This window comes from Chlorella variabilis (assembly GCF_000147415.1).
Source record: "Chlorella variabilis unplaced genomic scaffold CHLNCscaffold_28, whole genome shotgun sequence".
Lineage (NCBI taxonomy): Eukaryota > Viridiplantae > Chlorophyta > Trebouxiophyceae > Chlorellales > Chlorellaceae > Chlorella > Chlorella variabilis.
In genome coordinates, this window is record NW_005435060.1 from 487,991 (window position 1) to 513,676 (window position 25,686).

Genomic DNA, 25,686 nt, shown 5'->3' on the forward strand with positions numbered 1-25,686 from the left:
GAACTACGGCCGCAACTCGGCAGCACGGGGGCGTCGCAGCGTGCCCCCGCCGCCGCCGCGCTGCCCCCCGGGCACGGCGGCGGCGGCAGCAAGCTTGGGCCCAAACGCCGTGCCGCCGAGTCCCGTGGCTGCGACCGTAGACCGTGGGCCGGAAACTGCGGCCGCAGCTCGGCGGCACGTGGTTCTGTTCAAATCGCCAAGCGTGCAGCAGCGCCGAACCACGCTTCCCGGCCTCGGCGCATGCCTTCAGGGGCCCCCTATCGCTGGGCACACCCCTCCAACACCGAACATGCGCCCGGGGGGGAGGGCGGCCCGGGCTGCCCAGGCCAAAGTGGGCCGCCCTCGAGCAAGAGGCGGCCGGTCTGTGTGCTGAATGAATGAATGAATGCACGGCAGGAAAGGCTGTGATTTGCTCAAGCCGAGTGGTGGCTCTTGGCGGCGGCAACGAGATGACGCTGCCACCCAGTCAGCCACATGAGAGTCAGCAGCGCCTCACCCACCTCGACGACCTCTGGCAGATGATGCTCCCAGCCGTGGTACACGCAGGCGCCGCTGCCGGCAGGCGTGAAGCAGAACAGCGAGAGGCGGGGGTTGGCGGCGGCGGGCGCCTCCCCGCCTCCTGGCAGTGGCGGCAGTTGCTGCTCGGCGCCTGCCGGATTGGAAGCTATGCCGAGAATCGGGGCTTTCACAATCCACGGGTTTCTGGCAGCACCGCTCATCCTTCGCTATGGTGAAAGTGGTTCTGCAGCGCAACAAGTGTTAAACGGAGTAGTATTCGGCTGAAAACAATGTTAGCAGCTTTCAATGCACTGTGAGGACGATAGTACGATGACAGGAGAGCTCAGAGCCAGCCGCGACCACTCCGAGGCGGCAAGAGGAAAAGAGAGAGAGAAGATTGCCCAAGCCCTCCAGAGCAGGTGTGCTTGCCTCCTGATCATCTTGCCGCAACCCCGTAACCATGTCTGAGCCGTAGCGACAGGCAGCCGTCCGAAGCCTTTGACTGGCCGCCGAACTCCGCCATCGAGACCATGCAGGCCTCCACCGCGGCGCCTGGGCGCCTGGGGCCAGCCCTGAAGGCGGGAGGGGCGCGAGGCAGGGGCCCCGCCGCCCCAGACCCCACCAAGCAGGCACGTGCCGCCGCCGCCCGACTGGCACCCGACCACCTACCTGCCGCCGCTCTGCTCAGCCCCTCCTGCCTTCCTGCCTACGTGCTCACTGGTCCCTAAGCAACCCCGCCACTGCAGCAAGACCGGCATACCCAGCTGGGCGGCCTGCTGCTGCGGGCGGAGCTGGCTCCAGATCCTCTGGAGCGCATGCTGGCGGTGTGCAGGTGGGCGGCCTGCCGCCGTCCTGTGGCAGCTGGCGGCACATGGGTGGCGGGATCCAGACGGCCACCCCACACGCCTGATTACACTCTTGCAGCTGATCCCATCAAGCCGAGCCTGACCCCCACCTTCCAAATGCCGCCACATGCGTCGTCTCCGCCGCTGCCGCCGCAGGGCGCTGCTGTGCATGACAACCGACCTGCTACGCCCGGGCAAAGGTTTTGGGGACACCCCCACCGTTATGCTGGGCCAGCACTACCTGTCCCGCCGCCAGCTGGGTGAGCCCCTGAGCATGCTTCTCCTGTTTCATGAGCATGCTGCCAGCCTCCTGGCAGATGTGGGCGCGGCTGCCGCTGCATGCCCCAAACAGCTCCTTGCTCACCCGCCTTCACCCCGCCTGCAGCCGGCAAGCACCGCGGCGACGCCATGCAGGTGTTCCTGCAAGAGCTGTGCTCCCACGAGCCCCTGGGACCCACCCCTCACAGCAAGTACACGGCCCCGCCCGCCAGCCTGGCAGCCGCCGCGCCGCCGCCAGTCCCCGCGGCCCAGCTGCGGCTGGGCCTGCGCCCCGCGGCCGCCGCCAGGCAGCAGCAGGGCGGGCTGCTGGCGCAGCTGGGTGGCGGCGGCAAGGCGGCGGCTGCAGGGGGCGAGGGCGCCCCTCCCGCCTGGGTGGAGTGCAGCCTGGAGGTAGGTGGGCTGGGTGCAGCTGGCCGGCACTGTCTGGATTGCAGCACTGCTCGATAGCACCCCGCTGGCAGGATGCCGCTTTTGATGCCTGCCCGACTGTGCGGTCTGCCCGCATGCCCCGCCTGCAGGGCAGCGTGATCATTGTGCTCCCCCGCCACGCCGAAACCTACACCTGCACCCTGCCCTCCCTGGTGCTCGCCGGCCCTCTGGCACAGGTTCGCTGGGCACGGCAGCCTGCCCCGCGCTGCCCTGCCAGCTGCCTGCATCCCCTTGCTGCTGCTCGAGGGACACATGCTGGCGGCATTTGATTTCAGTTGTTTCTGAAAAGAGGGTGTTGGCAAGCTGGCCGTGATTCCAGCCCCGCACCCGCTCCACTGCTGCTGCCCCAGTGCTGCTGCTGCTGCCGCCCTCGCTCTTCCTCCTGCAGGAGTGCCCCCTGGACTTCTCGGGGGATGCCGCCATCTCCTGCGAGGCCACCAGCCTCTCCCTCGCCCTCCACTTCCGCCCCTTCCGCGGCGGCAGCGTCAAGGGGTCTGTGGAGGCACTGCAGGGGGAGGGTGAGGGCTGGCGGGCAGCGCTGGAGGGAGGGGCTGTGGGGCGGAGGGCTGTCGACACTGCGCTTTGCCGTGCTGTGCTCCCTGCCTTCCCTCTGCAGCACCCCGTGCCTTGCGGGATGTGAAGCATATGTTTCACGTTTGCCGCTCCCTCCTGGCCAACGCAGGGCGCCAACAGCTGGCCTCCATCAGCGGCAGCTGGCAGGGCGCCGTAACAGCAGAGTCGCCAGAGGGGTCAGGTGCGGCGCCGGGGTGCCGCCTGCCTGCCTGCTTGCCCGCCTGCCGCATATCGCTGCCGGCACGGCCGCCGTCCTGCTGCTGGACCGTGCGGCATGCCTGGTGCAGCAAGCTGGTGGGAGCACATGCTGTGTGTGTGTTCGTGTGTGGCCTCCCAACCTGTCCTGCCAGCTCCTGATACCTGCCTTCCCCTCGTGCACCCCACCCCCCCCACACACACGGCAGGTGTGCTGTTTGACGCCTCCCAGCTCTCCCCTGCCGTCGTCCCCACCATCAACCTGGCCGAACCCGGGCCCCGGGCCTGCTCCCGCCTCTGGGCCGCCGTGCTGGAGTGCCTCATCTTTGTGGATGCGGCGGTGGGTGCTGGCGCGGCTTGAGGAGAGGCGTACACATGGCCGTGCTGGTGCCCTTATGTCAGGGGCCGGGCATCTGGGCGCAAGGTTGCATGCCGCTCAGCGGTGTTGCCATCATTGCGTGTCGGCGCTGCCATGCTCTGCCGCGCAGGCGGCGGCCAAGGAGGGCAAGAAGGCGGCTGAGCTGGCGGCGGCGCTGCCGCCCCGCCTGCGGCGGTCGCTGCTGTTTGAGGTGGAAAGCTCGGGCCTGAAGTGAGCTTGGCTTGGGCATGCTGGGTCAGCTGGGGGGCGGCAGGCTTGCTGCCGCCCACCGCCGCTGCCGCCGCTGCCGTCGTTGCCTGCCCGGGCAGGCGCTGCCGCCATGTGCTTGCAGCGGCACCCGGAAGCCATGCTGATCAGCTCACCACACGCGTGCAGGCCCAAGGGGCAGGCTGGCGCCGAGGAGGAGGAGGGCGGCGCGGCAGGCGGCGGACACCAGGCCGCGGGCCTGCTGCCGCCCTGCATCCTGGCGGAGCGCAGCAAGCACGGCGGGCTGGCCTACCAGCTGCACTACCGTGTGCAGGCGGTGTGAAGGGCCAGCGTGGCCCCCATCACCCGGTCAGGAGTGCGGCCCTTTCTCGTGATATGGCAGCCGGCCACCTCGGCCCCTCTGCCAGCTTGCACATCACCCATTTTCATCCAGCCTCATGATGACCACTAGTATTATTACTGCACTCCTTACAGCTTGATTCTGTGTTCCAAGTAAGAACCATTGCAAAGAAGTCTGTGAAGGAATGGAGGTAAAACTTGGCAGGCAGGCAGCAGGCCAGCTCAGCGCTGCTCCCTGGTCACCGCAAACTCGTCCTCGGTGAAGGAGCGCTCGCTGACCTTTGGAGTGCCGCCGCCGCCGCCCGCCTGCCCAGCGTCGCCGCCGCCGCTCCCGGCCTCGGGAGCAGCCCCGCCCCCGTCTTGCCCACCTAGCCCCCCGCCAGCAATGGCATACTCGTCTTCGGCGGAAGCCTTGTCGCTGACCCCGTGGCCACCGGCCTCGCCGCCGGCAAGGCCCGCGCCGCCCGCGCCGCTGCCCTTCTGGCTGCTGCCGATGTCCTCCCCGCCTGGTGCCCCGCCGCCGCCGCCGCCGCTTTCAGCGCTGGCAAAGGTATGGTCATCCACTGTAGACTCCACCATCACACCTGCCCAGTCGCCTGCAGCAGGCAGGCCGAGGCAGCGCGTCGCACACGTGCCAGGCTGATGGGATGCCGTGCGGAGCACGATAGTGCTCTGGCGGCAGGCTGGCAGCAGGCGGCGATGGTTCAGCTGGGCGGCGGCAGCGCACCTGCGGCTGAGGTGCCCACCCCGTGCATCCCTGCCCCCTTCAGCGCATGTTCACTGTAAGTCGACTCGGGGCCTGCTGGTGGCGGCAGCGGAGGCAGGAGGAGAGGGTCACAGAGCAGCCTGCCCAAGTTGCAGCTGGTAACGGCGGCCACAGCAGCGAAAGGCAGCAGGCGCATCCGGATGGCAGCTGGCGTGCCCTGCTGCCCCTCACCTTTATTGCCTGCTCCCGGCACTGTGGTGCCGCTCATTGATCCCACAGTCTGCAGGACGGCGTGGGGGTGTACAGGCACAGAGACATACAGGGGCGGGTGGGCTGGGTGGTGCCAAGCAGGGGCGGCGGCGGCGGCGGCCAGGGAGCCCCGGAGGCGCCTCTGCGGCTCCCAGATATGCGCAGCTGTGGATGGCTCGGGTGCAGGGTAGCGTGTGCCGGCAGGGACACTGGCAGCCAGTGCGGCCCTGCGCTGCGAGCGTCCCTGCCGGCGGCCGCTGCGGCAGCATCCGCCGGATGCTCGACGAGCGCTCCGCAGGCAGAGGGGAATGTCCCTCAGCAGCTCTGTCAGACTCTGTCTGCTCTGCTTTCTGTCTGCTTCGCTCTGCCTGCTCCGCTCTGTCTGTTCTGCGCTGTCTGCTCTGCATTTCGGCGTGTCTGCAAATCCCACCCCACACATCCCCACCCCACCTCACAGTATGCAGCAGAGGCGCCTGACGCCAGGTCGTCAGCGGCCCTGGCGGTGGCGTCCACTGCGGCCGAGGCGGCGCGTTGCGCGGTGCTGCTGCCTGCAGGCACCCCGTGGCGAGGAGGTGGGCGAAACAGGAGGTTGACCCAGGAGATTGGGGGGCAGTCGCAGGCAGATGCTTTCCAGCTTCGAGGAATGATTTCGAATTCAGACAGCCAGTCCAGGTAGCTGCCCAGAGCTGCCCGGCAGGGCCGGCAGCTTGCCTTCCGAGCCAGAGGAGGCGCCCAGGCCGGTGACGGTCTCGAACACGAGGCGGGCGCTCTCGGCGGCGCCGCGCGCCCCGGCCGTTGCCATGCGCACCGTGTCCTGCGCCCAGGTCGCCCTGCGCTGCATGCGACACCTGCAGGCAGCGCAGGGAGGCAAGCGGGGAGTATGGACGGAGGCTTCGGTCCATGTGTGTGCAGATGGTGTCATGTGTGCAGAGCAGCCCCGACGGTGAGAAGGCGCGGCCAGGTCTGCTCACGCGGCCTATCACAGCGGGGTGACTGCAACACACGGTTGTTGGCCCACAGCCTTCTGGCGGCAACTGTGTGCCAATGCGCTGCCACTCACGCTGTCGCGGGCGGCTGCCGCCAGGTCCTGCGCCGCTCGCTGGGCGGCCGACTCTCGGTCCGGGCCCTCGTGCTGCCTCCGGGCCGTGCTGCCTGCTTGTAGCCTCGTCCGGCGCCGGCGGCTGGGTTGAGCAGGGCGCAGGCAGCGGCGGTTAGCAGGTGGGGGTGCTGCAGCGGGGTGGGCTGGCTGCCGCGCAGCAGGGCCTTGGACACCTGCCTGAGCATCGTGATGGGGTTGCACAGGTCGAGGTAGGTTGGGGGAGCGGCAGGCTGGTGCAAATGCCCAAGCAGAGGGGGAAGAAAGGCCTGCGCCACCTGGAAGCTGACGGGGCACCAACCTTGGACGAAGCCCAGACCTATGCACCCATTTTGCGTCTTTCAAACTAACATGCTGGCCTCCAGGCTGGTGCGCAGTGGGCTGGCAGCAGCCGGCGGCAGCAGGCGGGCAGCGGCGGCGGCCACCGCCGCTGTGGCAGGGCCCGGCACCTGCCGAGGCTTTGCTGCCGCCAGGAGCTCGGCCGACGAGTTTGCCTACACCGCCGCAGCAGGTGTGGGCTGGGCGCAGCCAGGGCGTGCACGCGGTGCCGCTGCCAGCCTCGGTTGCTGCAAGGTGGTTGCTGTGCCGGTGGCCATCGATCCCTGGCGGAGGCCAACGGCTGTTGATGCGGCCACCGCCTGCACACTTGTGCAGGCGCCAGGCAGCCGGGCGAGGATGAGGGCGGCATGAAGATCCAGGCGCGCCAGCACCCGCGCCACAGCCGCCGTCGGCCTGCCGCCAAGCCGACAGCACGGCGCCTGCACCAGCCACACCTCGCCTGCCGCTCCCGCCACCCCTTTGCCGCAGAGCGAGCTGCCTGACATCGGCGGGTATGGCGACGATCCGGTGGCGGCGGGCGCCGAGGCAAAGGAAGCTGCCGAGGGCGCGATGGAGGAGACCAGGGAGGCGACAGAGGTGGGTGTCGGGAGATCGGTGGGTGGCAGAGGGACCCTGTATGTGCTGCCTTTTTGCCTGGCGGGCAGGGGCACCTCTACATAGAGCAGTTCTGCCACCCAAACTTGCCAGGGTGCGGTGGGGGAGGTGGCGGAAGCGGCGTCTGGCGCCGTGGGTGCCGCCGAGGCTGCGCGCAGCGGCGTGCGCGAGGCGGCCTCCGCTGCCAGTGGCGTTGTGCACGCCGCTGCGGAGCCAGGTGTGGGCATGCTGCAATCTGCAAAGCATGGTTTGCCAAGGGGTGCCGCTGGCCACTGCGACTGCCCAGCAGGTTGGCTGATTATGACCACCTGCCTGCCTCGCCGCCACGCCGTCCCGCAGTCAAGCCGCAGGCGCACCCCTTGGTCGACGATGCGGGCAACATGCCAGCCCGAGGGGAGGCGCCCGGCACCAGCGGGCACGCCATGAGCGGCTGGCCGCGCTGGAAGTGAGAGGGAGGGGGCTGGGGGCGCCCATGCTGGGTGCTCCAGCTGCCGTGGGTGCTCCAGCTGGCTGCCTGGCTGTGGCAGCCGCCGCTGCGACAAGCACCGCTGCTGAGGTCTGCCGCTCTGAGCTGCATGCATCTCGCCCCACTCCTTTGCTTTGAAGGAAGGAGGCGGACGACGCCATGCTGGGCGGCACCCCCGAGCCTGGGGTGGTGCTGGAGTGAGGCGGGAGGCGCCGCCAGACAGCGAATGCCAGCCGGGTTCAACTGGAAAGGGACCCCGTTGATCACTGGTTCTCTGGCACACCGTGACTGTGCAGCTGTGCCTGCCTACCTGCCTGCCTGTGATTTGCATCAGCAGTGACTAAATTAGCGCCGATGCCAGAATGTGGCATGTAACAAAGCGTGAATCGCGATTGGCTGCTGAATAGCGCACGGCGAGTCCTCAGATGGCTGCGATGAAGACGTCGCTTGCGCCAGGTGGCGCGCTGAGCCGCAACTGCTTTCCCCCCAGCGCCGCCGCCAGCGCTCCTGCCGCCGCTCCCGATCTGCCGCCAGCCTGTGCTGCCTGCTGGTCCTCGGCAGCGGCGACACCTCCCGCGTTGTGCTGGTTGGCGGCGGTGAGGAGCGCCATGAGGTAGCGCTGCAGGGCAAGGGGGGTTGACAAATCAGCACCTTGCTTGAAGCGCTCGTCTCTGGGCAGGGCTGGGCTGGGCTGGGCTGGGCTGGGCTGGGTGGGGTTGGGCTGGGACGCCCTCTGCTGATTGACAGCTGGGCATGCCTCACCTCAGTGCTGGCCTGGGTGCCCTGCACGCCGCTCTGCAGGCACTCCCGCCGCACAGCCGACAGCAGCGCCCTTCCACTGCCGCCGCCGCCGCCACCGGGGCCGCCCGCCGCCAGGGCCGCTCCCAGCCGCTGGCTCAGCTGCGGCAGCAGCGGCTGCAGGTCCACCCGAGCGCGCCGCCGCTCCTGCAGCAAAGCCTGCAGTTGGGCGAGGGAGGGAGAGCTGCTCAAGAGGCTGTGTAGTCAAAGAGGAGAATAACCAGGGGGCAGCTGGCAGCAGAAGCTTGCCTTGATAATCTCGGCACCAATCTCATCGTGCCGCCGCTCTCCGGCAGCAGCGGCCAGCGCCGTGCCGCCGCCAGGCTGCAAGCCTGCCCCAGGCCTGGTGGCTGGCGCCACCAGGAAGCTCCTGCCTGTGGCAGCGTCTGCCTCGGCAGCCTCCTCAGCCACATCGTCATACTCCCAATCAAGAGCCAGCATCTGCTCTGCTGCTGCCGCGGATCCAGCCGCGGCAGCTGCCACGGCTGTCTCACCCTCGGCCTCCACATTTCTGCGCTCCCCGCGGTCGCCGCCGCCCTGCACAAGGGCCTCCACATGGCAGCTAGCTGCCCCCTGCTCCTCTGCCCCCCTGCCGTCCTCCCATTCGATGTCACAGCCCCAGCAGCCTCCACCAAAGTCGCCTATGCCCGCATCAGCCTCCGCCGCCACATCATCCACAGCCGGGCTGCCAAGCGACATGCTCACGGCGACAGCGTTTGTGCTGGCAGGAGAGGCCACTGGAGTGCTGCGGCAGGCATCCATGGGGCGGCATGCCGGGCTGCCGCCAGCTGCCACGGAGGCAATGCCTGCCGCATGGCCGCCATGCTCAGCCTCCAGAGCAGCCCAGGGGTCCTCCTCCCCAGCAGCCGCCTGCGCTCGACTGCCGAGTAAATGGGCGCTGGAGGAGGCAGCCCGGCCTGGGCCGACCCGCCTGTTCCCTCCCCAGCCTCATGCCCCCAAGTCACATCCTCGTTGCTCACTGCCGCCTGCGGCGCAGCTGCCGCTGCCGCCTGGGCGCAGCTGCTGTCGCCTGGTGGGGCCCCAAACTCGGCCCAGACGTCTGCTGGGCCGCCAGCTGCTGCAGGCACCTGCTGCTGTGCCTGCTCAACTCCCCAGCTGCAGTGCTCGTCTGGGGCATGCTGCTCCTCCTGCTGCCAGAACCAGCCGCTGCCGCAGGCAGCAGCTGCGCCGCCAGCCGCCTGCCGTGCCGCCTGCGAGACTGCCTGCGCTGGCTCACTTACTGCCTGTTCCTCCTCCCACTCTCCGCCATCATCATAGTAGTCAAAGCACACCTGCACCACCTCCTCCTGAAACCGCACGCCAGCTGCCGGCGAGGCTACTGCTGCCGCCTTCAACTCCTGTGCTGGCGCCTCCCAGTCCTCCTCAACAGCTGGCGGGGCCGGCAGCTCATCCCATTCCACAGCCACCTCATCCTGCTCCTGCCCCTGCTGCCGCCTGTGCTGCTGCATGGCGTGTTGCCCGCCGCACAAGTTGGCACCGCCGTGCTGCCCGGCAGCAGCGCAAAGAGCAGCATCGGCGCCTGTCGGGCTGCCGGTGGGGCCGCCACCTGCGGCCGCCTCTCCCCAGTCATCATCCCAGTCGTCCCACCCAGCCAAGTCCTCAGCAGTGAGCCCCGCCACAAGCTGCTGAGCCGCAGCAGCGCTGGCAGGCCCTGCCGACCGCGCCGCGAGGGTGGGTGGCGGCGCCAGGCCGGCCCGCAGCGGCTGCAGCAGCAGGGTATCTGGATCAAACACGGGCTTCCACCTGGGCTTGCCGCCCGCCTGCTGCCTGCAGGAGGGTGGGCGGCAGCACCAGGCAGAGCAGCAGCGTGGGCGAGGCGCCTCCTTGCGGGGATTGTGTTTGGGGACAGAAAGCGCGGCGCCGCACTGCCCGCCTGCAGCCGACCAGCGCCAGCTTACTCACTGCAGCAGCACGCTGGGCCGGAAAGCCTCCAGGTCAATGGCAGAGAAGTCGATGTGCAGGATCTGGCCGTCATCACCAGCCGCCGCCTCAGCCGCCACTGCCGCTGCTCGAGGCGCCGGGCCACGAAGCTGGGACCTCACATGCTGCATTGCCGTGCCATCACCGCCAGTGGCAGGCGCTGCTGCATCCTCGGCCGGGCCCGCCTGCCCCTCCTCAGCCTGCTGCTCCTCAGCTGGCGCGGCGGCGCCGGCAGCCAGCGGTAGCACTGCCCGCCTGCCCAGCACAGGCACAGCCGCTGCCCTGGGCGGCCGCCTGGCAGCCGCAGCTGCTGCTGAGGGTCCTGGTGCCAGCTCGCCATCTGAGTCAGCCTCCTCAATCCCCTCAGAGGCACCAGCCCCGCTGCCACCACCACCGCCACCAGGCCACACCCCGGGCTGCAGCGGCTGCTGCGTGAAGGCGCGGTTGCGAAACACAGGTGCCCTCCGCTGCCGCTGCTGCTGCTGCTGCTGAAGAGCCGCCTGCTCCAGCGCCGCCACCTGCAGTCAAGCAGTGCCCCGCCCATCAGGCACAATCAGCTAACGGCAGACCGATGCAGGGCAGTGCTGTGGGGAAGAGCGCCAGCTGCTTCATTCATCCGCCGTGGCAGCAGCCTGCTCTGAGGTCACCTGCTCGAGCATGCCGCCATCCCACTCCTCGTCATCCTCGATGCCTGGCATGCAGGTCGCGGCCTGAGGCAGTGCCTGCTGGTCGGATTGGCTCAGCGCCAGCGGCTGCCGCCTGGCGGCAAAGGTCGGCACTCGCCGCCCGCCTCCTGCTGCCAGCCCTGGTGTCTGCTGTCCGGCTGCCGCCGCTGCCTCAGCCCGGAAGGGCTGCTGCCGGCCCGGCCGCTCCGGCTCACTGCTCTGCTCCAGCTCCAGCCAGGGATCGTCAGCTGCCACGCCTGGCTGGCTGCCGCCACCTTCACGCTGCTCACTCAGTCTGGTCTGACCCACGTCGGCCTCCTGCCGCTGGTGCTCTTGCGGCTTCAGCTGCTGCTGCTGCTCGTCGTCGAACGCCACACACACACCGCCGGCAGCGGCTGGCTGGCGCCGCAGCTGCAGCTGCACCAGCGGGCGCTGAGGCTGGGGCGGCCTGCGGTGCCGGGCAGAGCCGCCGCCTGGCCCGCTTTGCTCCTCGAAGTCTGCCCAGCCAGCGTCGCCTGCAGAAGAGGCAGCGGCAGGCAAGCACGGCAGCGCTCAGCGCTTGATCATGCCGATCTGAAGCTCGGCATGCCTGACTTCAGCGGCGCATGCACTGCAGCAGAAGCAGGCTGTGGTGCCAACACACCATCATCGGCGTCCTGAATCGCATCCTCGCTGCCTGCCCCCCCGAATGCTTCGGCGGTCCAGTGCAGAAGACTGCCGGACGCATGCACCTGCGCATCCTCCTGCTGCGGCTGCTGCAGGCGCGGCTGCTGCCATCCCTCTGGCACATCAGCCTGCCCCTGCTGAATGTAGGGCGGCAGCGACGCCATGCTCGCTACACCCTGTGCCTCAGAACCGTCTGGAAGCAGCCAGGCAGCAGAGCCAGCCGCCGATGGCAGCACCCCCTGCTCCTCCAGCTGCGCTGTGTGCCGGTGCAGAGCATCCACGGCCGCTGCAAGGCCTGCTGCAGCCTCCTCGCTGAGCGGCGCCGCTGCAGCTGAAGCCTCCTGCTCCTTTAACGCCTCGCCGTCTCCGAACAGCCTGCATGCAGCAGGAGAAAAGTTACAGCCGGACGATGGCGTGGAAATCAAGCTGGACAAGCATCAACGCGAGGGCGGCGCTCACTGCAGCAGAAAGTCATCGAACGGCGGCGGCGCCAGCTCGGCCTCCACATCAAGCGCCAGCTCAGCATCCGGCAGCCGGCTGGCAGCGCCGTCCTGCCCCTGCAGCAGCTGCTCCTGCATCCACCGAGCCAAATGTGGGGGAGGGAATACAGCGATGCTGGTTGGTTGTCTGCCAGGCCTGCCCGCTGACCTTTTGCAGGAAGCCAGCAAAGAAGGGCAGAGGGAAATTCGACATGACCTGCTGGGTGGCACAGTGTGCAAGCACCCACTGGCCCCACTTGCAGGTCCTCCAGCTCCGGCCCCAGTGCCAGGCCGCCCTGCAGCAGCTGCTGGAACTGCTGGTGCAGGTCGTCACGGTAGAAGGAGGCTGCGCCGGCGCCGTTCTCTGCGCAGCACGGGAAGATGTCAAGCCTCCACGTCAGGCAGCTGTTCTACAGGTCTGCTTGGGCACTGGGAATGCACTTAGCGCGTGCTGGCATGCCAGGCAGCCACCTGCATCCTGGCCGCCGCCGTCGTCGCCAGCGCCTTCCGCCCCGCCCGCCGCAGCGGCAGCGACGGCAGCCGCCTGCTGCCGCTGCCCGCCGCGGGTGCCCAGTCGAGCACGCTGCGGCGGCGCCACCCGCTTTACAGCTTCCCGGGTCTGCTTGACCAGCGCATTCTTCATGGTTTTGATGAGCTGCAGGCCAGCAGGAGGCGGGCTCACTCGACGCTTCAGCACAGGATGGCGGGGCAGGTCCATCATGTACATCAAAGGCGGCAAGCAAGCGCGTCCAGCTTGCCTCGGTGCGGACGTGCACGTTGGCAGCGGCCACCTCCACTGCAGTGCGGCTGGCATCGGGGCGCGCGTCAGCCTGCGGCAGGCAGCAGGGGGTGAGAGGCGGGAAGTCTGGAAGGAGATCGCTGCTGGCTGCCGCTGCAGCGCAGGAGCGCATTCTCCTGCTGGGTTCTCACCTGCACTGCTGCCTCGCCAAACTCGCTGGTCGCCAGGCTGACATACTTGGCGGCAAAGGGGTCGCGCTTGTGCCGCTTGCGGTCGATGTCCTCCTGAGCAGGGGCGGTGGCAGGCGTGGGCAAGGAAGCGTTGGCGAGGATTGCCGCCCGCCCGCCAGCGGCGGCTGGCTCCCATCGGCTGCATCCGCGCCTGCTGCACAGTAGCAGGCTCTCCCTCGACGTGTTGCGATTTCTTGGAGCGAGCCCCATAGCGTGGATGTGCCGCGATCACCTGAGCGTTTTGAAGGGCCACCGCCTGGGAGCCTGTGGGGCGTTGCATGGCTGCAACCTGAAGCCGCTGCACTGGACAAGGCACTGGGCCACAAAGTTCTTTGTTGTTCGATGCGCCGACGAGGATCGCTGTGGCGATGACGGGGCTCATGCATGCACCACATGGATGGATCGCGCCCTGCTATTGTCGCTTGCCCCCTCCATCCACGGGCCTTGCATAACCTGCACACTGCGCTTGAGCTGCATGGCCGAGCCCGCCCCCTCCTTCCTATTCCGTTTGAAGCGGCAGCTGACTGGCTGCTTCCGCAGCACGGTTTACCACTGTCCCGCCAAGGCCCACTACCCCCAGGAGTTGGGATGCGGGGTGTCGAAATGAGTCTCAGAATGGCACTTGCAGCGGCGCGGCTGGTGGTCTGCAGACACCCAGAGGCATGTAGATCGCGATGGAATGCGATGAAAGCGGCGCGGCGGGGCTGGAAGCACCCGGCCGCCGCCGCCGCCGCCGCCACCTCCGACCGTTCCGCCGACAGCTACCGCAGGGCTCCCCGCAGCACCTGGGCGCCATCGAGAGCAGCTTGCGCTGTGGATGCCACCTCCAGTACAAGTGGCAGCATGGCAGGGTGAGCACCCGCATCCAGCTGCTTCATTCCATGCCTGCCGCAGCCCACCGTGCAGCAGCGCCACCCTGCTGCTTCATCTGAGTACTACCCTGCACGTGTGCGACCTGCAGGGAGGTGTGCAGCCTCAAGTGCTGCCTGCTGGACGTGCCAGGTGGGATGGCGGAGGAGGTGGCCGAGGTTCTGCTTGCCTATGGCGCGCAGTCGGTCGCGGTGGAGGAGTTTCGTCCCGCAGGCGGCGCAGAGCAGGTGGGCAGTGGCGAGGCCAGGAAGCGGAAGTCCGTGGGGCACTTTGTTTCTCTTTGCATCCTTGGTGCCATGGATGTGCTTGGTGGCAAGATGACATGACTTGGCTGGGCGTGGCATGGGTGCAAGGAGTTCTTGCGGACGACGGCGGCCGGGTGTGGGGTCGCTGCTCGGTGGTCGCTTATTTTCCGCCTGGAGTGAAGCCGGTTGCTGCATACTTGGGACAATGCATTTGATCCTGTGTGGGGCCGCGCCGCCGCTGCTTCAGGTGGCCCTCGCCCTTTGCTGGGAACCAGGTGTCGCAGCTTTTGTTGCTGCCCCCCGTCCCTTCTGCTCTGCAGGAGGACGGCGCCGCCATCCTGGCCAGCACCGCTGCCGACTTTGGGCTAGGGGAAAGGCAGCAGGTGGTGGAGGCGATGCGGACGCAGGACTGGGAGCAAAGTATCATGGTGCGGGCTGGCAGTACCTGCTGCCAGTCGCTTCGTGCGCAGGCAGCGCTACCAGCTGCTGCAACTGCCTACCGACGCTGCCCGCCTGTGTTGCGCAGTGCCTTATCAGCAGCTCGGCCGCCCAGCCTGCCTGCAGGACAGCTACCAGCCATCGGAGGTGGGGGAGGGCCTGTGGATAGTGCCCGTCTGGAGCCAACCGCCCGATCCTGATGCAACCAACATAGTTCTAGAACCAGGCATGCCATGTGCTGCTAATGCCTGCTCATGGTGCTGCTTCACGATCAAGCATGGCCGCTGCTGGCCGCACATGCCCGTGATATGCACTGCCTCTGCCAGCACCGCCCGACCTGCTGCTCACCCTCCACTCTTGATTGCTTGCAGGCCTGGCGTTTGGCACAGGCGAGCACCCCACCACGCGCTTGTGTCTGCTCTGGCTGCAGCGCCTGCAGCACGCCAGCAGCCTGTCAGGGGTGTCAGTCATGGACTATGGCGCGGGCTCGGGCGTGCTGGCGGTAGCGGCACTTCTCATGGGGGCAGCACACGCGGTGGGTGCCCAGGACCACCGCTGCTGCTGCTGCTGCTGCTGCTGCTTACGGCAGTGGCCTGCTGCCTTGGCTGATGTGCTGCCCCTGTCCTCGGCCCAGCCGCCGTCGACCGGTGCTGTTAGCCGTTGGCCTAATCCACGCCTGGCACGTGCTGGCCTGCAGGTGGGTACTGACATAGAGCCGCTGGCTGTCAAGTCAACACAGGCCAACGCGGCATTGAACGGCGTGGCGGAGCGGCTGGCGGCATACCAGTGCGCAGGCACGCTGCCGCTTGCTGCTGCTGTCGGGCGTTGCTGTCTTTGCCTGGTGGGTGGTGCTGCTGGGGATTCTCGTGGTGCCTGCTTTCGCTGCCACATGAGGTTGCCTCCTCATGTCCTGCAGCTGACTTGGAGCAGCAAGAACCGCTGGCGGCGGCAGGGCTACCAGAGCCGCAGCGGCAGTTTGACGTGACGGTAGCAAACATCCTGCAGGCAAGACACGCTGGCAGCACACTGCTCGTAAATGCAGGAAAGTGCTTGTCCTGCATTCCTGGTGGCTGCCTGCTTGACCCAGGTGCGGCGGAGCTGCTGCAGGGACCGCTGGTGGCGCTGGCTCCCCGCCTGGCTGCCTACACCAAGCCTGGTGGCCTACTAGGGCTGTCGGGTGAGCTGGCAGCGTGTGATGTTGTGGGATGCTGCGATGACTCTTTCCCACTCTCAGCTCTCTTCGTCTGCCTGAAGTCCTCAGGTTTTGAGCAGCGCCTGCTGCTTGCCCTGCTGCTGTTGCAGGCATCTTGCAGGAGCAGGTGGAAGCGGTGGTGGCGGCATACAGCCCCTGGTTCCGGGACTTCCGAGTTGAGGGGGAGGACCGCTGGGCGCTGGTCACCGCGGTGCGCAAGGCCGACGTGTGACTGGCTGCTCGTGATTGGCAGCTGTTGGCGCCTGGTGGTTGTTGCATTACACCTGGTGCCGCGGCGCCTGTAAACATTGGCCAGCTGCCGATTGTGGCGCCCAGCAAGCATGCCAGCTGCTCTGTTGGCGCGCCGGCTGACCCAGCGCAGCGCTCTTCACACGATCTGGCAGTGCCGTCGGCGCCGCCGGTCACATGGGTGAGCCCACAGGCTCGCTGGCGTCTTGCTCCCCGCCAGGGCTGGTGGGCGTCTGGATGCGTTCGGAGCCGGTGCCTGCGGGTGGGCGGAGGCAGGCGGGCAGAGGCGACGCAGTGTGTAAGGATGCGCCCAGCGTCACGGCCCTTCCAGGGGCCACCTGGGGTGGTCAGTTGGCTCCGCTCCCTGGCTGTTTCACAGGGCATCCCACGCATGAATGTGCCAACGCTCTGGCCAGTCCGACAAGCAACTCGCCCTGGTTGATGTCCTCTGCCGCCGGCTGCTCCTTGTCTGGCTTGATGCTTTGTGCCCGCGGCGCGTCCTCCACCTTGTCGCCTGCAGGCGGAGAAAGGTGCAGGGCAGGCCAGGTAGAGCATACACTTGTCGCGTCAGTCCAAGGGTGATAGCGGCGGGCAACCCTAAGCCCTAAACCTCTGGGGCGGCAGAAACGCTGCGGCACCTCCACCGGCGGGTGGTAGCAGAGGCGGCACCCGCCACCCGCTCACCCTCGTACAGGCGGTCGCTGGTGCGGTTGACCTGCTCCTCGCTCATGGTGCCTTGCCCCGGCAGCCCCGGGCCGCTGGACTGCTCGGTGGCAAAGCCTTGGACAGCCGGCACGGCTTGCCCGGCCCTGCCACCCGCCGGCACCAGCCTGCGGCACGCCGGCCTCAAAACCCTGATCCCCTGCAGCATCCTGGCGGTGTGAGAAGCCAGGAAGGTCTCAGGCAAAGACGCCAGGGTTGGCGGCAAAGAGACTTTCCACGACAGGTGGCATGCCTCGTCAGCTTCCACCTGGCGCCGCAGCACCCGGGCGCACACCAGCATGGTATAGTTTGTACTTTGAAGAGTCGCTCACGTTCCCAGCTGAATTGGGCCAGGAGCACGAGTTTCCTCTGCCGCGGCGGCTGCAGCATGCCGCCGCTGCTCCCCATGTGCGCAGCAGCGCCCCCAGCTGCAGCAGCCAGCCTGGTGCTGGTGCGCCGCTTTGCAGCCATGCACGCGCCGCGCGCCGTGCTGGGGCGCCTGAGCGGGCCCTCCACCGCCGCCACCGGCTCTCCCTCTGGCCTGGGCAACTTTGGCGGCGCCAAGGCAGACTCCGATGATAAGTTTCCGCAGGGTGCGGCCGTGCCTGCAGCCCTGCGGGGAGGCTGCAGCAACTGAACTGTTGCGCCAGCAGCGGCTTGACATGAGCGGGTGCCCTGGTGCTCAAGTGTATGAAACGGTGCCTGGTGGCCTCCCAATGCCCACACCGCAGGCCCTGGGCAGCCCTTCCCAGACAGGGTGTCTCCCTTTGGGCAGCCAGACCCCGACGAGGCGAAGCGAGCCAACAAGGGTGGGCTAGCTGGGCTGCTGGATGCCCTCCAGGAGGGGTTCCATCATGGTGCTTGGCGCACTGCAGGGGTTTCTGCTAGATACTGCTCGGATGCACACCCAAGCAGCCTCGTCTGCAGCTCACAGCTCCTGCGCCTGCCTGACTTTGCAGACCTGCTGCTGACGCCGCACGGCTACGTGCCCATCCGGGTGCCGAAGACGGAGTGAGCGGGTGGTGCCACCTGTGGTTTCCCGGCGGCAGCCGGCGCTGTGAAAGAATTGAATGTAGCCTAGCTCTTCTCTTCTACTGCTTCACGTTGTTGTGCTGATGTGTGCAAGCCGCTTGTGTGCCGCTGACAGCACTGCCGCCTGCTGACACGATGCCAAGACCGCAGCCCACCACCACATCCGTTGCCGCTGCTGCCTGAGCAATATCCTACAGTGTTGGATGTTGGGAAGGTAACGCGGACCAAGAGATTCACGCTGGTTGTATTCGAGAAATGGCCAGCGAGTGCTCGCTGTCGGGCCTCCCCGTCGGGACGCGCGCAGCCGCCCAGCGGGACGCGGCCGCAGTACGCGGGCAGCTCACCATCCCACAGGTCGCCCGGCGGGTGGGGCATCCGAGCTGTTGTATCGCTACATGCCGGTCAGAGGCGGCCTCTCGCGCCGATCGTTCACCTCAGCGGGAGCTTAACATCGCCAGCAATCGCTAGCGGAGACCCCAGCACCTATCCAGCCAGCGGTTCTAGATGGTGTGAACGCCCTGTCAGCCCCGGCAGAGGTCCCTTCGTTTGTGCGGGCTTGAGCTCAGCTGAAAATGGCCGAGGACAAGGGCGACGCCCAGGCCCAGCCCACCGGGCTGTTTGGCAAGCTGTTCGTGAGTTGCGCTGCGCCATAGGTCTCCGCAGGCCGGGCTGAGCTGCAGGACTCCGCCCTGCATTTCTCTGTGCCGCTACCCCTCACCAGCTCTCGCCCTGTCAAGTTGTCTAGAGCGATGGCATCGATGGCGCCGCCCCAGCGGCTGTGGGCCGCCACGCCCACCCGCCGCCCACCCGCCGCCGGTTCACGCCGCCCCTCGCGCGTTGCCTCCCTCCCTATTGCCTGCTGTGCAGCCGGCCAAGAAGAAGTCGGTCAAGATGAAGCTGGGGGAGCAGCTGGCGATGTATTACAATGAGGAGGTGGGTGTGCTGGCTGCGGCTGCCTGCTGCTGGCACCACGCGCGGCCGCCTGCGGTTGCTACGCCCCACGCCTGCTGCCGCTGCTTCTCTGCCACAGCTCTGTGCACGCTTGCTGCTGCCATGCCCCCATGCTGCCACACTCCCTCAGCCAGCAGCGCGTCACCCGCTCCAGCACGCCCCGTGCCCCCATGTCCGCAGCTCAAGTGCTGGCTGATGCCAGGAGAGGAGGATGCGCGGCGGGCGCAGATTGAGGAGGAGAAGAAGACGGCGGCGCCGCCCATCATGAGCTCAGCCTCCAGCGCCACCAGCCTCAGCACTGCCGCAGGCGGCGCCGGCGCCGACGGCCCGCCCGGGCTGCCGCGCCGCAGCGTGGCGGGTCGCTACGCCGCCGCCAGCGGCTTTGGCGCCTCGTCGGGCGGCGACGCCGGTGGCAGCACCGGCGGCGGCAGCGTGCTGGGCGGCCTGCGCCCGCCCTCCATGTTTGGTGCGCCGGCGGCGGCCGGCGCGGCGCTGGGCGGCGGCGCGGCGCCAGCCATGTTCAGGCCGCCGTCTGCTGTCTTTACGCCCGCGGCAGTTCCGTCCGAGGAGGTGGAGCCGGCAGGCGAGGCGGCGGTGGCGGAGTCGGCTGCATCTGCTGCCGGCGGCGGCAGCAAGCCGGGGTCCCAGGCCATCACCCCCACGGCAGCGCAGGCAGCCACGGTAGCCCACCCACAGGAGTCCGCGGCTGGCTCCGCAGCCGACGAGTCGGCTGCATCGGCAGCTGCCGGGGTTCCGCCGGCTGCCAGCAGCAGTTCTCTGGATGTTGGTGCGGTGCAGCAGGGCTGGGCGCAGCAGCAGCAGTACGAGCTACAGTACCAGGGCCAGGGCCTGCAGTACAGTGAGCAGTACCAGCAGGTGGATGCGCAGTACCCCGGCGAGGAGGGTGGCGCCACGCTGCAGGTGCGGCCAGCAGCTGCGGGCGCAGGTTGGGTTGCGCCGCCGGGCTGTGCTGTTCTTGCAGCGGGGCCCATCCAACCAAGCAGCTGCGCTTGCTGGGCTTCCCACGCCGCACACCAGCCCCCTGATGGTTCTGCTGCTTGCTGCCTGCTTCCCCGCTGCTGCTGCAGTACCACTCGGAGCAGTACCAGGCTGTACTTCAAGATGCCGAGGGTGGCACCGCCATGGAGGTGTGCGGCTGCTGCCGCTGCTGCTACGCTGCTGCCTGAGGCCCCAGCAGCGTCTGGTAGCATGACCTCACTGCCTCCGCAGCTGTGTGCTGTTTGCACGTAACCATGCCTGCTGCTAAGGCTGTACCTCACATCACCCTCCCCTGTGCCACTGCAGATTGAGACTGTGGCGGTGACGGAGACGCTGCCCGCAGCCGGCGGACCTCTGCACGCGCACCAGGCAGCGGCGCCTGCGGCCGAGGACGCCGGCGCCGCCATCAACAGCACCCTTCACCACAACAGCTTTGTCGAGCCGCATCCCGAGCCTGCAGCAGCTGCGGCCGCAGCCCCTGCATCCTCCCCTCAGAAGCAGCAGCGGGCCGCCAGCGGAGGTGCTTCGAGCTCCGCGGCGGCGGCAGCGTCCACCTTTGCCGGCATGGATGCCGGCACCGCCGCGCTGCTCAGGGATCCCGTCGTGAAGGAGGTGGGTGGGCACCTGCTGAGTCGTGTGTCTGCTTGCTGCTGGCGCTTGTGCTGCTGGCAGCCTCTTGCTGCGGCGCACCTGTCCCGCACACAGACAGGGGCGTGTCTGCTGCTGGCCTCATCCTTCCTGGCCTCATCCCTGCCCTGCCTTATGCTCTCCTCACCGCCTGTTCTGCCTGCCTGCCTCCCCCCTGCAGATCCTGTCCTTCTGGTCTTACTACCGCACCTGCGGCTACGAGCAGGAGGCCATGGCGCAGTGGGTGGGCCAGGTGGGCGCCTGCCCTGCTGCCTCGTCACCGGCGCCGTCGGTGCTGCGTGCCCTGTTTGCGCCGAACCCTCGGCTCGCCGCTGCCACCACCTTTTCCAATTGTGCTCAAAGCCTGATTGCCCCGCTGCTTGTTGTTTGGCTCCTCCCCGCTCCACCACTCCTGCAGAACTACCCTGCCACCTACCACTCCCGCGATTACGACTCCCTGCTCAGCCAGCCCGCTGTGGCCGCCGCCGTGGCCGAGCACATGGCCGCCAACGCCGCCTCCCGCCCCGCCACGCCCACCGCGGCCGAGGCCGAGGCGGCGGCCGCCGCGCAGGCGTCCACGTCTGCTGCTGCTGCTGCTGCTGCTGCTCCGGTGGAGGCAGCTGGTCCAGTTGATCCAGCGGCCCAGGCTGCAGCGCAGACAGATGCAAAGGCGGCGTCGGCCCTGGCACCTGTGGAGACGCGCGCCGCGTCGCCGCCCCGCGGCCCCTCCCCGCCGGCAGGCTCGCTGCCGCCCTCGCCCAAGGACCGGCCGCTGTCGGCAGCGGCGGCGGAGGCGGCGGTGGCGGCTGGCATGGACCCGGAGGCTGCTGCCGCTGCCCTGGCTGCCCAGGCTGCAGGAGAGATGGGGGCAGACCCCACGCTGGGCCAGGTGTTTGCCAGCTTCCTGGGGCCCCAGTTCCAGCAGGCAGCCCAGAAGGTCAAGACGGTGGCTGGCGCCGCGGCGGCGGCCGCCCAGCACCAGCTGACGGCGGCTCAGGCGCAGCTGGCGGCGCACGGCGGGCCCAACGGCGGCGGCATGCCCGCTACGGCCGGCGCGGTGGCTGGCGGCCTGCTGGAGGCGGTGGCAGGTGTGGCGCTGCTGCCGGGGCCGGCAGTGGCCAGGCTTGGCAGCATTTGTTGCAGTGTCCAGGCCTTTGCCTTGCCGTGGACCATGTCTGTTGATCCTCGCCCTTTCTTGTGCTGCTGCTGCCGCCGCTGCAGGCGGGCGCAAGCGCCGGGCGGGCAAGCTGCAGAAGCAGCTGCCCTGGGAGCAGCAGGGCGGCTCCGATTCCGAGGACAGCATCCCTGCTGCTGCTGCTGCTTCCGCCGCACCAGAGGCCGCCACCGGGGCGGCAGCCAACGGCGGCCTGCACGGCACGGCTGCGGCAGCCGGGCTAGAGCCTGTGGAGCCCGCAGGCGGCGCCACCCTGGCGGACTATGCTGCCGCAGAGGCGGCCGCGCTGGCGGCAGGGCGGCGTGGCTACGAGACGCCTGCCGGGGGCACGCCTGCCAAGTCTGAGCTGGAGGCGTTGATGCATGGGCTGCTGGAGGGGGAGGGCTCCTCGCCCTCCCTGCTGTCGCCAGGTGGGCCCTGGGTCTTGCAGCACGGCCGTAGTTTTTGTGTGCAAGGTCGTATGGCCGCCAGGGTGGCTGCTGCCCTACCCTGCCTGCAGCCACGCCACCAGCCTGCCGCTCTTGCCACCCTGCCAGCGCTCCCGCCCTTGCGCCTTCCGCCCTGGCCTGCGACACTTACCACCCATGCACCTGCTCCCCGCCTGCAGGCCACCTGGCCTCCCAGCTGGGCATCCCGCGTGGCGCCGCCGCCCGCAACGCCTCCTCCTACTATGCCGGCAGTGATGCCGAGACGCTGAGCAGCCGCGAGGACTGGAGCGAGGGTGAGGCGGTGCTGGACGTCTCACCCTGCCTGCTTGTCGCCCATGCCTTTTCCGCCGCCTGACCTCCTGCCCCCTGCCTGCAGGCGAGCTCGAGGGCGAGGCTTCAGAGGTGCAGAGCCTGCACAGCACCATGTATGGCGGGCAGAGCGTCGGGCAGGTGAGGCGCTGCCGCTGGTGTTGCCAGCCCTGCAGCGCTTGTTTGCTGCGGGATGCCTGCGCCTGCAGCCTGGGCTTCGCCCCTGCCGTGCTAAGCCATGCTGATGGCTGCTTCCCTGTGCCCACCTCTCGCCGCTGCAGATCCCGCTGCCTGGCTACGCGCCCCTCAGCAACGGCCACCCGCCACCCTTTTATGAGGGGCACGAGGAGGGCGGCGGCAGCAGCGGCCCTGGCGCTCACCAGCAGGTGCAGGAGGGCGAGGGCGAGGGCGCCGGCGCCGGCGCGCAGCAGAGCCTGGCTGGCAAGTTTGATGCGGCCGAGGCGCGGCAGGAGCAGCCGGGTGTGCCCAGCTCGGCTTTGGAGGAGGAGCCTCCCTTCCACCAGCAGGACAGCTGGATGGGCGAGGAGGACGCGCCAGGTGCCGCCACGGCGGTGGTGGCCGAGCACCAGCCCAGCGGCGCGCTGAGCGAGGAGCCCGCCTTCCACCAGGAGGACAGCTGGGCTGGTGAGCAGCCGTCCCTGGAGGAGCGTCAGGCGCACCTGGCGCACGAGGCGCGGCTGGCTGAGGAGGAGCCCGCTTTCCACCAGCGGGATGCCTGGGAGGGGGAGGCGCTAGAGCAGGCGCAGTCGCAGGAGGCGCCGCAGGGGCAGGCCGACGGCTGGGGCGAGGAGCCTGCTTTCCAGCAGCGGGACGCCTGGGAGGGAGAGCAGGTGTCTGTGGAGGAGCAGCAGGCGCAGGTGGCGCAGGCGGGGCGCGTCGCTGACGAGGAGCCGCCCCTGCAGCAGGAGGACAGCTGGGGCGAGGAGCCTGCTGCGGCGGCGGCCGAGGGCTGGGGCGAGATGGAGGAGCAGTGGGGCGCCGCAGGGGAGCAGTTCCAGCCGGCAGCGGCGGCGCCGGCAGCGGTTGGCCCCCCCGTCTTCCCCGGCGATGCCGCCACCGAGCCCGAGGCGCCTGCGGCGGCAGAGGGCTGGGCTGAAGACAGCCTGGGAGAGCTGCTGCCAGGGACGGATGAGCAGCAGGGGCAGGCGTGGGAGCGCGAGGCGGTGCCTGGCGCCGACAGCCTCGACGCGGCTGCCGCTGCCGTCGCCGCCACCATCAGCGGGATCGCCAGCGAGGAGGAGCAGCACCTGTATGCGCAGCTGCAGCTACTCTCCGACCAGTGCCAGCAGCAGGAGGCGGCACTGGAGGAGCAGGCTGCAGCGGCTGCCGCCAGGGAGCAGCAGCTGGCGGCGCTGCAGGCACAGCTGGAGGAGCAGGCAGCGCTGGCCGCTGCCCACGAGCAGCAGGTTGCCGCACTGCAGGCGCAGCTGGATGAGCAGGCGGCGGTGGCTGCCGCCGCCACTGCGGCCGCCGGCAGCGAGCAGCAGCAGCTGTGGGGCGCCGCTACGGAGCAGCAGGCACTCAAGCAGGTGGGGCGGGTGGCAGTGGGGCGGCGGTGGGGTGGCGGGTGGCAGTACAGTGTGGCCGGCTGGATCAATATGCGCTGGATGTGTTTGCTGCTGTTGCTGCTGCTGCTGTAGCCCTACCTCTGCTGTTTTCCCCCTGCTTTCCCGCTGCAGGCCCTGGCGGCTCGCGACGCCGCTCTGGAAAAGAAGGAAAGCATGGCTTCCACGCTGCAGCAGCAGCTGACGCAGCGCGAGGCGGAACTGGCGGCGGCGGCGGCCGAGGCTGCGGCACTGCAGCAGCAGGTACGGGCAGGGCGGGCAAGCAGGGTGGCGATGGGCGGCTGGCTGAGCTGCTCTGGCTGTTCGCCTTTGCCTGCCCCGACTGTGCCCGCTCCATTCATTGCGTCCCTGCTGCATCATCGCCATGCCTGCCTCCCTGCCGCGCCTGCAGGTGTCTGCCAGCGAGGCGCGCTTCCAGGAGCTGCAGGCGGCCGACGATGCCCGCGTGCAGGCAGAGGCCTCCCTGGCGGCGCTGCAGGTGCGTGGGCTGACCTTGGCCGTCGCAGCCGCGGGCTGCTGGGCACGTGGCAATCGGCCTGCTGCAGCCGGGCCTGGCATCTGCCGTATGCACCGAGCCCCGGGGGCTGCCACCTGCTGGCTGCTTTGCTGAGTGTGCACGCCACCCTCTCCTGCCTGTGCTGCCGCAGATGGATCTGGACATGGCCCAGGAGGCGCTGGAGCAGCAGCAGCAGGAGCTGGAGGATGCCAAAGTGGGCTGCCTGGCTGGCTGCCTGGCTGGCTGCCCTGCACCTCGGGACTCACAGCCGGTGCATCCCGCTTCCTGTGCAAGCTCCCTGATGGCGCCCTGCTGCCCTGCTCCCTGTCTGCCCGCCTGCCTGCCTGCCTGCAGCTGGCCATTGAGATGAAGGATGAGGCCATCGAGTCTCTGCGCCATGCCGAGCAGCGCGCCAGGTGCGAGCCTGCGGGGTGTGCTGCCTCTGCTGTCGCCGCTGCCGCTGTTTGGCCAGTAAGGCCAAGCAAAGTAGCCTGCGGCTGCTGCGGTGTGATGCGATGCTTGACCTTGCGCTGACAGCCTGCTTCGCTGTCCTGCGCTGTGTCGCTGCAGGGAGCTGGAGGCGGCTGTCAGCACCAAAGACCAGCACATAGCCGCCCTGGAGCTGCGCATGCAGGTGGGGCGCTGGGCTCAGGGAAGCTGGCGCTGCCTGCGCTGCTGGCGAGGCCTTGCTCCACTCGCGCCGGCACCCACGCCTTGCGATCAACATGCTTCCTTGCTCGCAGGAGCTGCAAGACTCGGCAGCCGAGGCGGCTGCCGACGCGGAGGAGGCTGCGGCCAGGGTGCTGGCAGAGGCCAAGGAGCGCGTGCAGGCAAGCGGCTGCAGCGTTTGAGGCATGGCAGCGCCTCCCTGTGCCTCTGCCGCCGTGCGGATGGCATGGCCGTGTTTACTGGAAGCCAGCTGGCGGCTGGCTGTGGGCGGAGCAGTAGATGGTGCGTATGCCCTCTCGTCAGGGCCTCACGTCCTGCTGCCTGCGTGCCCCCTCTGCAGGTGGCGGTGGCTGCGGCGGTGGCTGAGAAGGACGCCCAGCTGCATGCGGCGCAGGAGGCACTGCGGCAGCAGCTGCAGCAGCAGCTGCAGCAGGCCGAAGCCGAGCTTGAGGTGGGTGCTTGCGTGAATGCGCTGCTGGCTTGGCGCAATGGCATGCCCACCTTCCCACCGCCTCCTGCCTGTTTGCATGCCGCTGCTCCCTCGTTACCTGCCTGCATGCCGCGCCTCCCTCGCCTGCCTGCAGGCCACCGTGTCGGCGGCCATGGACCGCAAGGAGGGGCAGCTGGCGGAGCTGCGGCGCCAGCTGGAGGAAGCTCAGCAGGCTCAGCAGGTGCGCAGCTGGCTCAGCAGGCTGCCATCCGCCCTTCTGCTGGGTGGCTGGCCGGCGCCTCACCCACCGTGTTTTTGCCCCGTCTGCCTGATGCCTGCAGGCCGCCGAGGCTGCTGCCGCTGCAGCCGTGGCTGCCGCCGCTGGCACGGTCGGCGGCGCGGAGCACGAGGCGCTGCAGCAGCGGTGCAAGGAGCTGGAGAAGAAGTTTGCTGTGGCGCGCAAGAAGATCCAGGTGGGTGGGTGGGGGGGGGGGGTCCTGCCGCCGCCTGGCGGTGGGCGACCGCTTCAACTGCCTGTCCTTTACCCTGCAGCAGCCTTTCAAGGACAACGCAGACC

The 25,686-nt window shown here is 68.7% G+C and overlaps 4 protein-coding genes across 4 annotated transcripts in view; 3 read left to right on the forward strand and 1 right to left on the reverse strand.

The window, feature by feature from the left end:
• Positions 1-1,028: 1,028 nt before the first annotated feature.
• Positions 1,029-3,727, forward strand: CHLNCDRAFT_140100 (hypothetical protein; the record flags this gene model as incomplete). The annotated part of the gene is made up of 10 exons (XM_005843627.1): positions 1,029-1,131; positions 1,249-1,330; positions 1,500-1,603; positions 1,729-2,012; positions 2,141-2,227; positions 2,440-2,569; positions 2,734-2,805; positions 3,029-3,159; positions 3,308-3,408; positions 3,574-3,727. 10 exons carry the CDS (start codon positions 1,029-1,031, stop codon positions 3,725-3,727), a joined length of 1,248 nt encoding a protein of 415 aa, XP_005843689.1.
• Positions 3,728-7,615: 3,888 nt separating this feature from the next.
• On the reverse strand, positions 7,616-12,992 carry CHLNCDRAFT_140104 (hypothetical protein; the record flags this gene model as incomplete). The annotated part of the gene is made up of 13 exons (XM_005843683.1): positions 7,616-7,813; positions 7,957-8,151; positions 8,353-8,737; positions 8,920-9,780; positions 9,916-10,451; positions 10,581-11,113; positions 11,242-11,639; positions 11,724-11,836; positions 12,001-12,107; positions 12,215-12,398; positions 12,514-12,573; positions 12,674-12,766; positions 12,945-12,992. The coding sequence occupies 13 exons, from the start codon at positions 12,990-12,992 to the stop codon at positions 7,616-7,618; spliced, it is 3,711 nt and encodes a 1,236-aa protein (XP_005843745.1).
• Positions 12,993-13,166: 174 nt separating this feature from the next.
• CHLNCDRAFT_59200 (hypothetical protein) lies at positions 13,167-15,775 on the forward strand. The gene is made up of 8 exons (XM_005843628.1): positions 13,167-13,563; positions 13,674-13,809; positions 14,148-14,255; positions 14,392-14,500; positions 14,637-14,800; positions 14,963-15,113; positions 15,182-15,442; positions 15,568-15,775. Exons 1-8 carry the CDS (start codon positions 13,301-13,303, stop codon positions 15,687-15,689), a joined length of 1,314 nt encoding a protein of 437 aa, XP_005843690.1. The 5' UTR covers positions 13,167-13,300; the 3' UTR covers positions 15,690-15,775.
• A 1,021-nt stretch (positions 15,776-16,796) lies between these two features.
• Positions 16,797-25,686, forward strand: part of CHLNCDRAFT_55047 (hypothetical protein) — a gene marked incomplete at both ends in the record, with an annotated part of 13,343 nt that continues 4,453 nt past the window's right edge. Inside the window, 22 exons of the mRNA XM_005843629.1 lie at positions 16,797-17,001; positions 17,140-17,217; positions 17,368-17,405; positions 18,308-18,373; positions 18,572-19,312; positions 19,480-19,539; positions 19,697-20,002; positions 20,199-20,270; positions 20,436-21,105; positions 21,239-21,601; positions 21,799-21,912; positions 21,996-22,069; positions 22,210-23,478; positions 23,629-23,757; positions 23,906-23,992; positions 24,162-24,224; positions 24,365-24,426; positions 24,581-24,644; positions 24,754-24,834; positions 25,020-25,130; positions 25,264-25,350; positions 25,451-25,582. Coding sequence (XP_005843691.1) covers positions 16,797-17,001; positions 17,140-17,217; positions 17,368-17,405; positions 18,308-18,373; positions 18,572-19,312; positions 19,480-19,539; positions 19,697-20,002; positions 20,199-20,270; positions 20,436-21,105; positions 21,239-21,601; positions 21,799-21,912; positions 21,996-22,069; positions 22,210-23,478; positions 23,629-23,757; positions 23,906-23,992; positions 24,162-24,224; positions 24,365-24,426; positions 24,581-24,644; positions 24,754-24,834; positions 25,020-25,130; positions 25,264-25,350; positions 25,451-25,582 — 4,872 coding nt within the window. The remainder of the gene's footprint in view (positions 17,002-17,139; positions 17,218-17,367; positions 17,406-18,307; positions 18,374-18,571; positions 19,313-19,479; positions 19,540-19,696; positions 20,003-20,198; positions 20,271-20,435; positions 21,106-21,238; positions 21,602-21,798; positions 21,913-21,995; positions 22,070-22,209; positions 23,479-23,628; positions 23,758-23,905; positions 23,993-24,161; positions 24,225-24,364; positions 24,427-24,580; positions 24,645-24,753; positions 24,835-25,019; positions 25,131-25,263; positions 25,351-25,450; positions 25,583-25,686) is intronic.

What these genes read in the sequence shown, in the direction of transcription:
- CHLNCDRAFT_59200 (XM_005843628.1), top strand. Translation starts at nt 13,301, where the DNA reads ATGCGGGGTGTCGAAATGAGTCTCAGAATGGCACTTGCAGCGGCGCGG. An exon ending in TCATGGGGGCAGCACACGCG is followed by an intron (nt 14,801 to 14,962) that starts GTGGGTGCCCAG and finishes GCTGGCCTGCAG; the next exon opens with GTGGGTACTGACATAGAGCC. An exon ending in CTGTCTTTGCCTGGTGGGTG is followed by an intron (nt 15,114 to 15,181) that starts GTGCTGCTGGGG and finishes CATGTCCTGCAG; the next exon opens with CTGACTTGGAGCAGCAAGAA.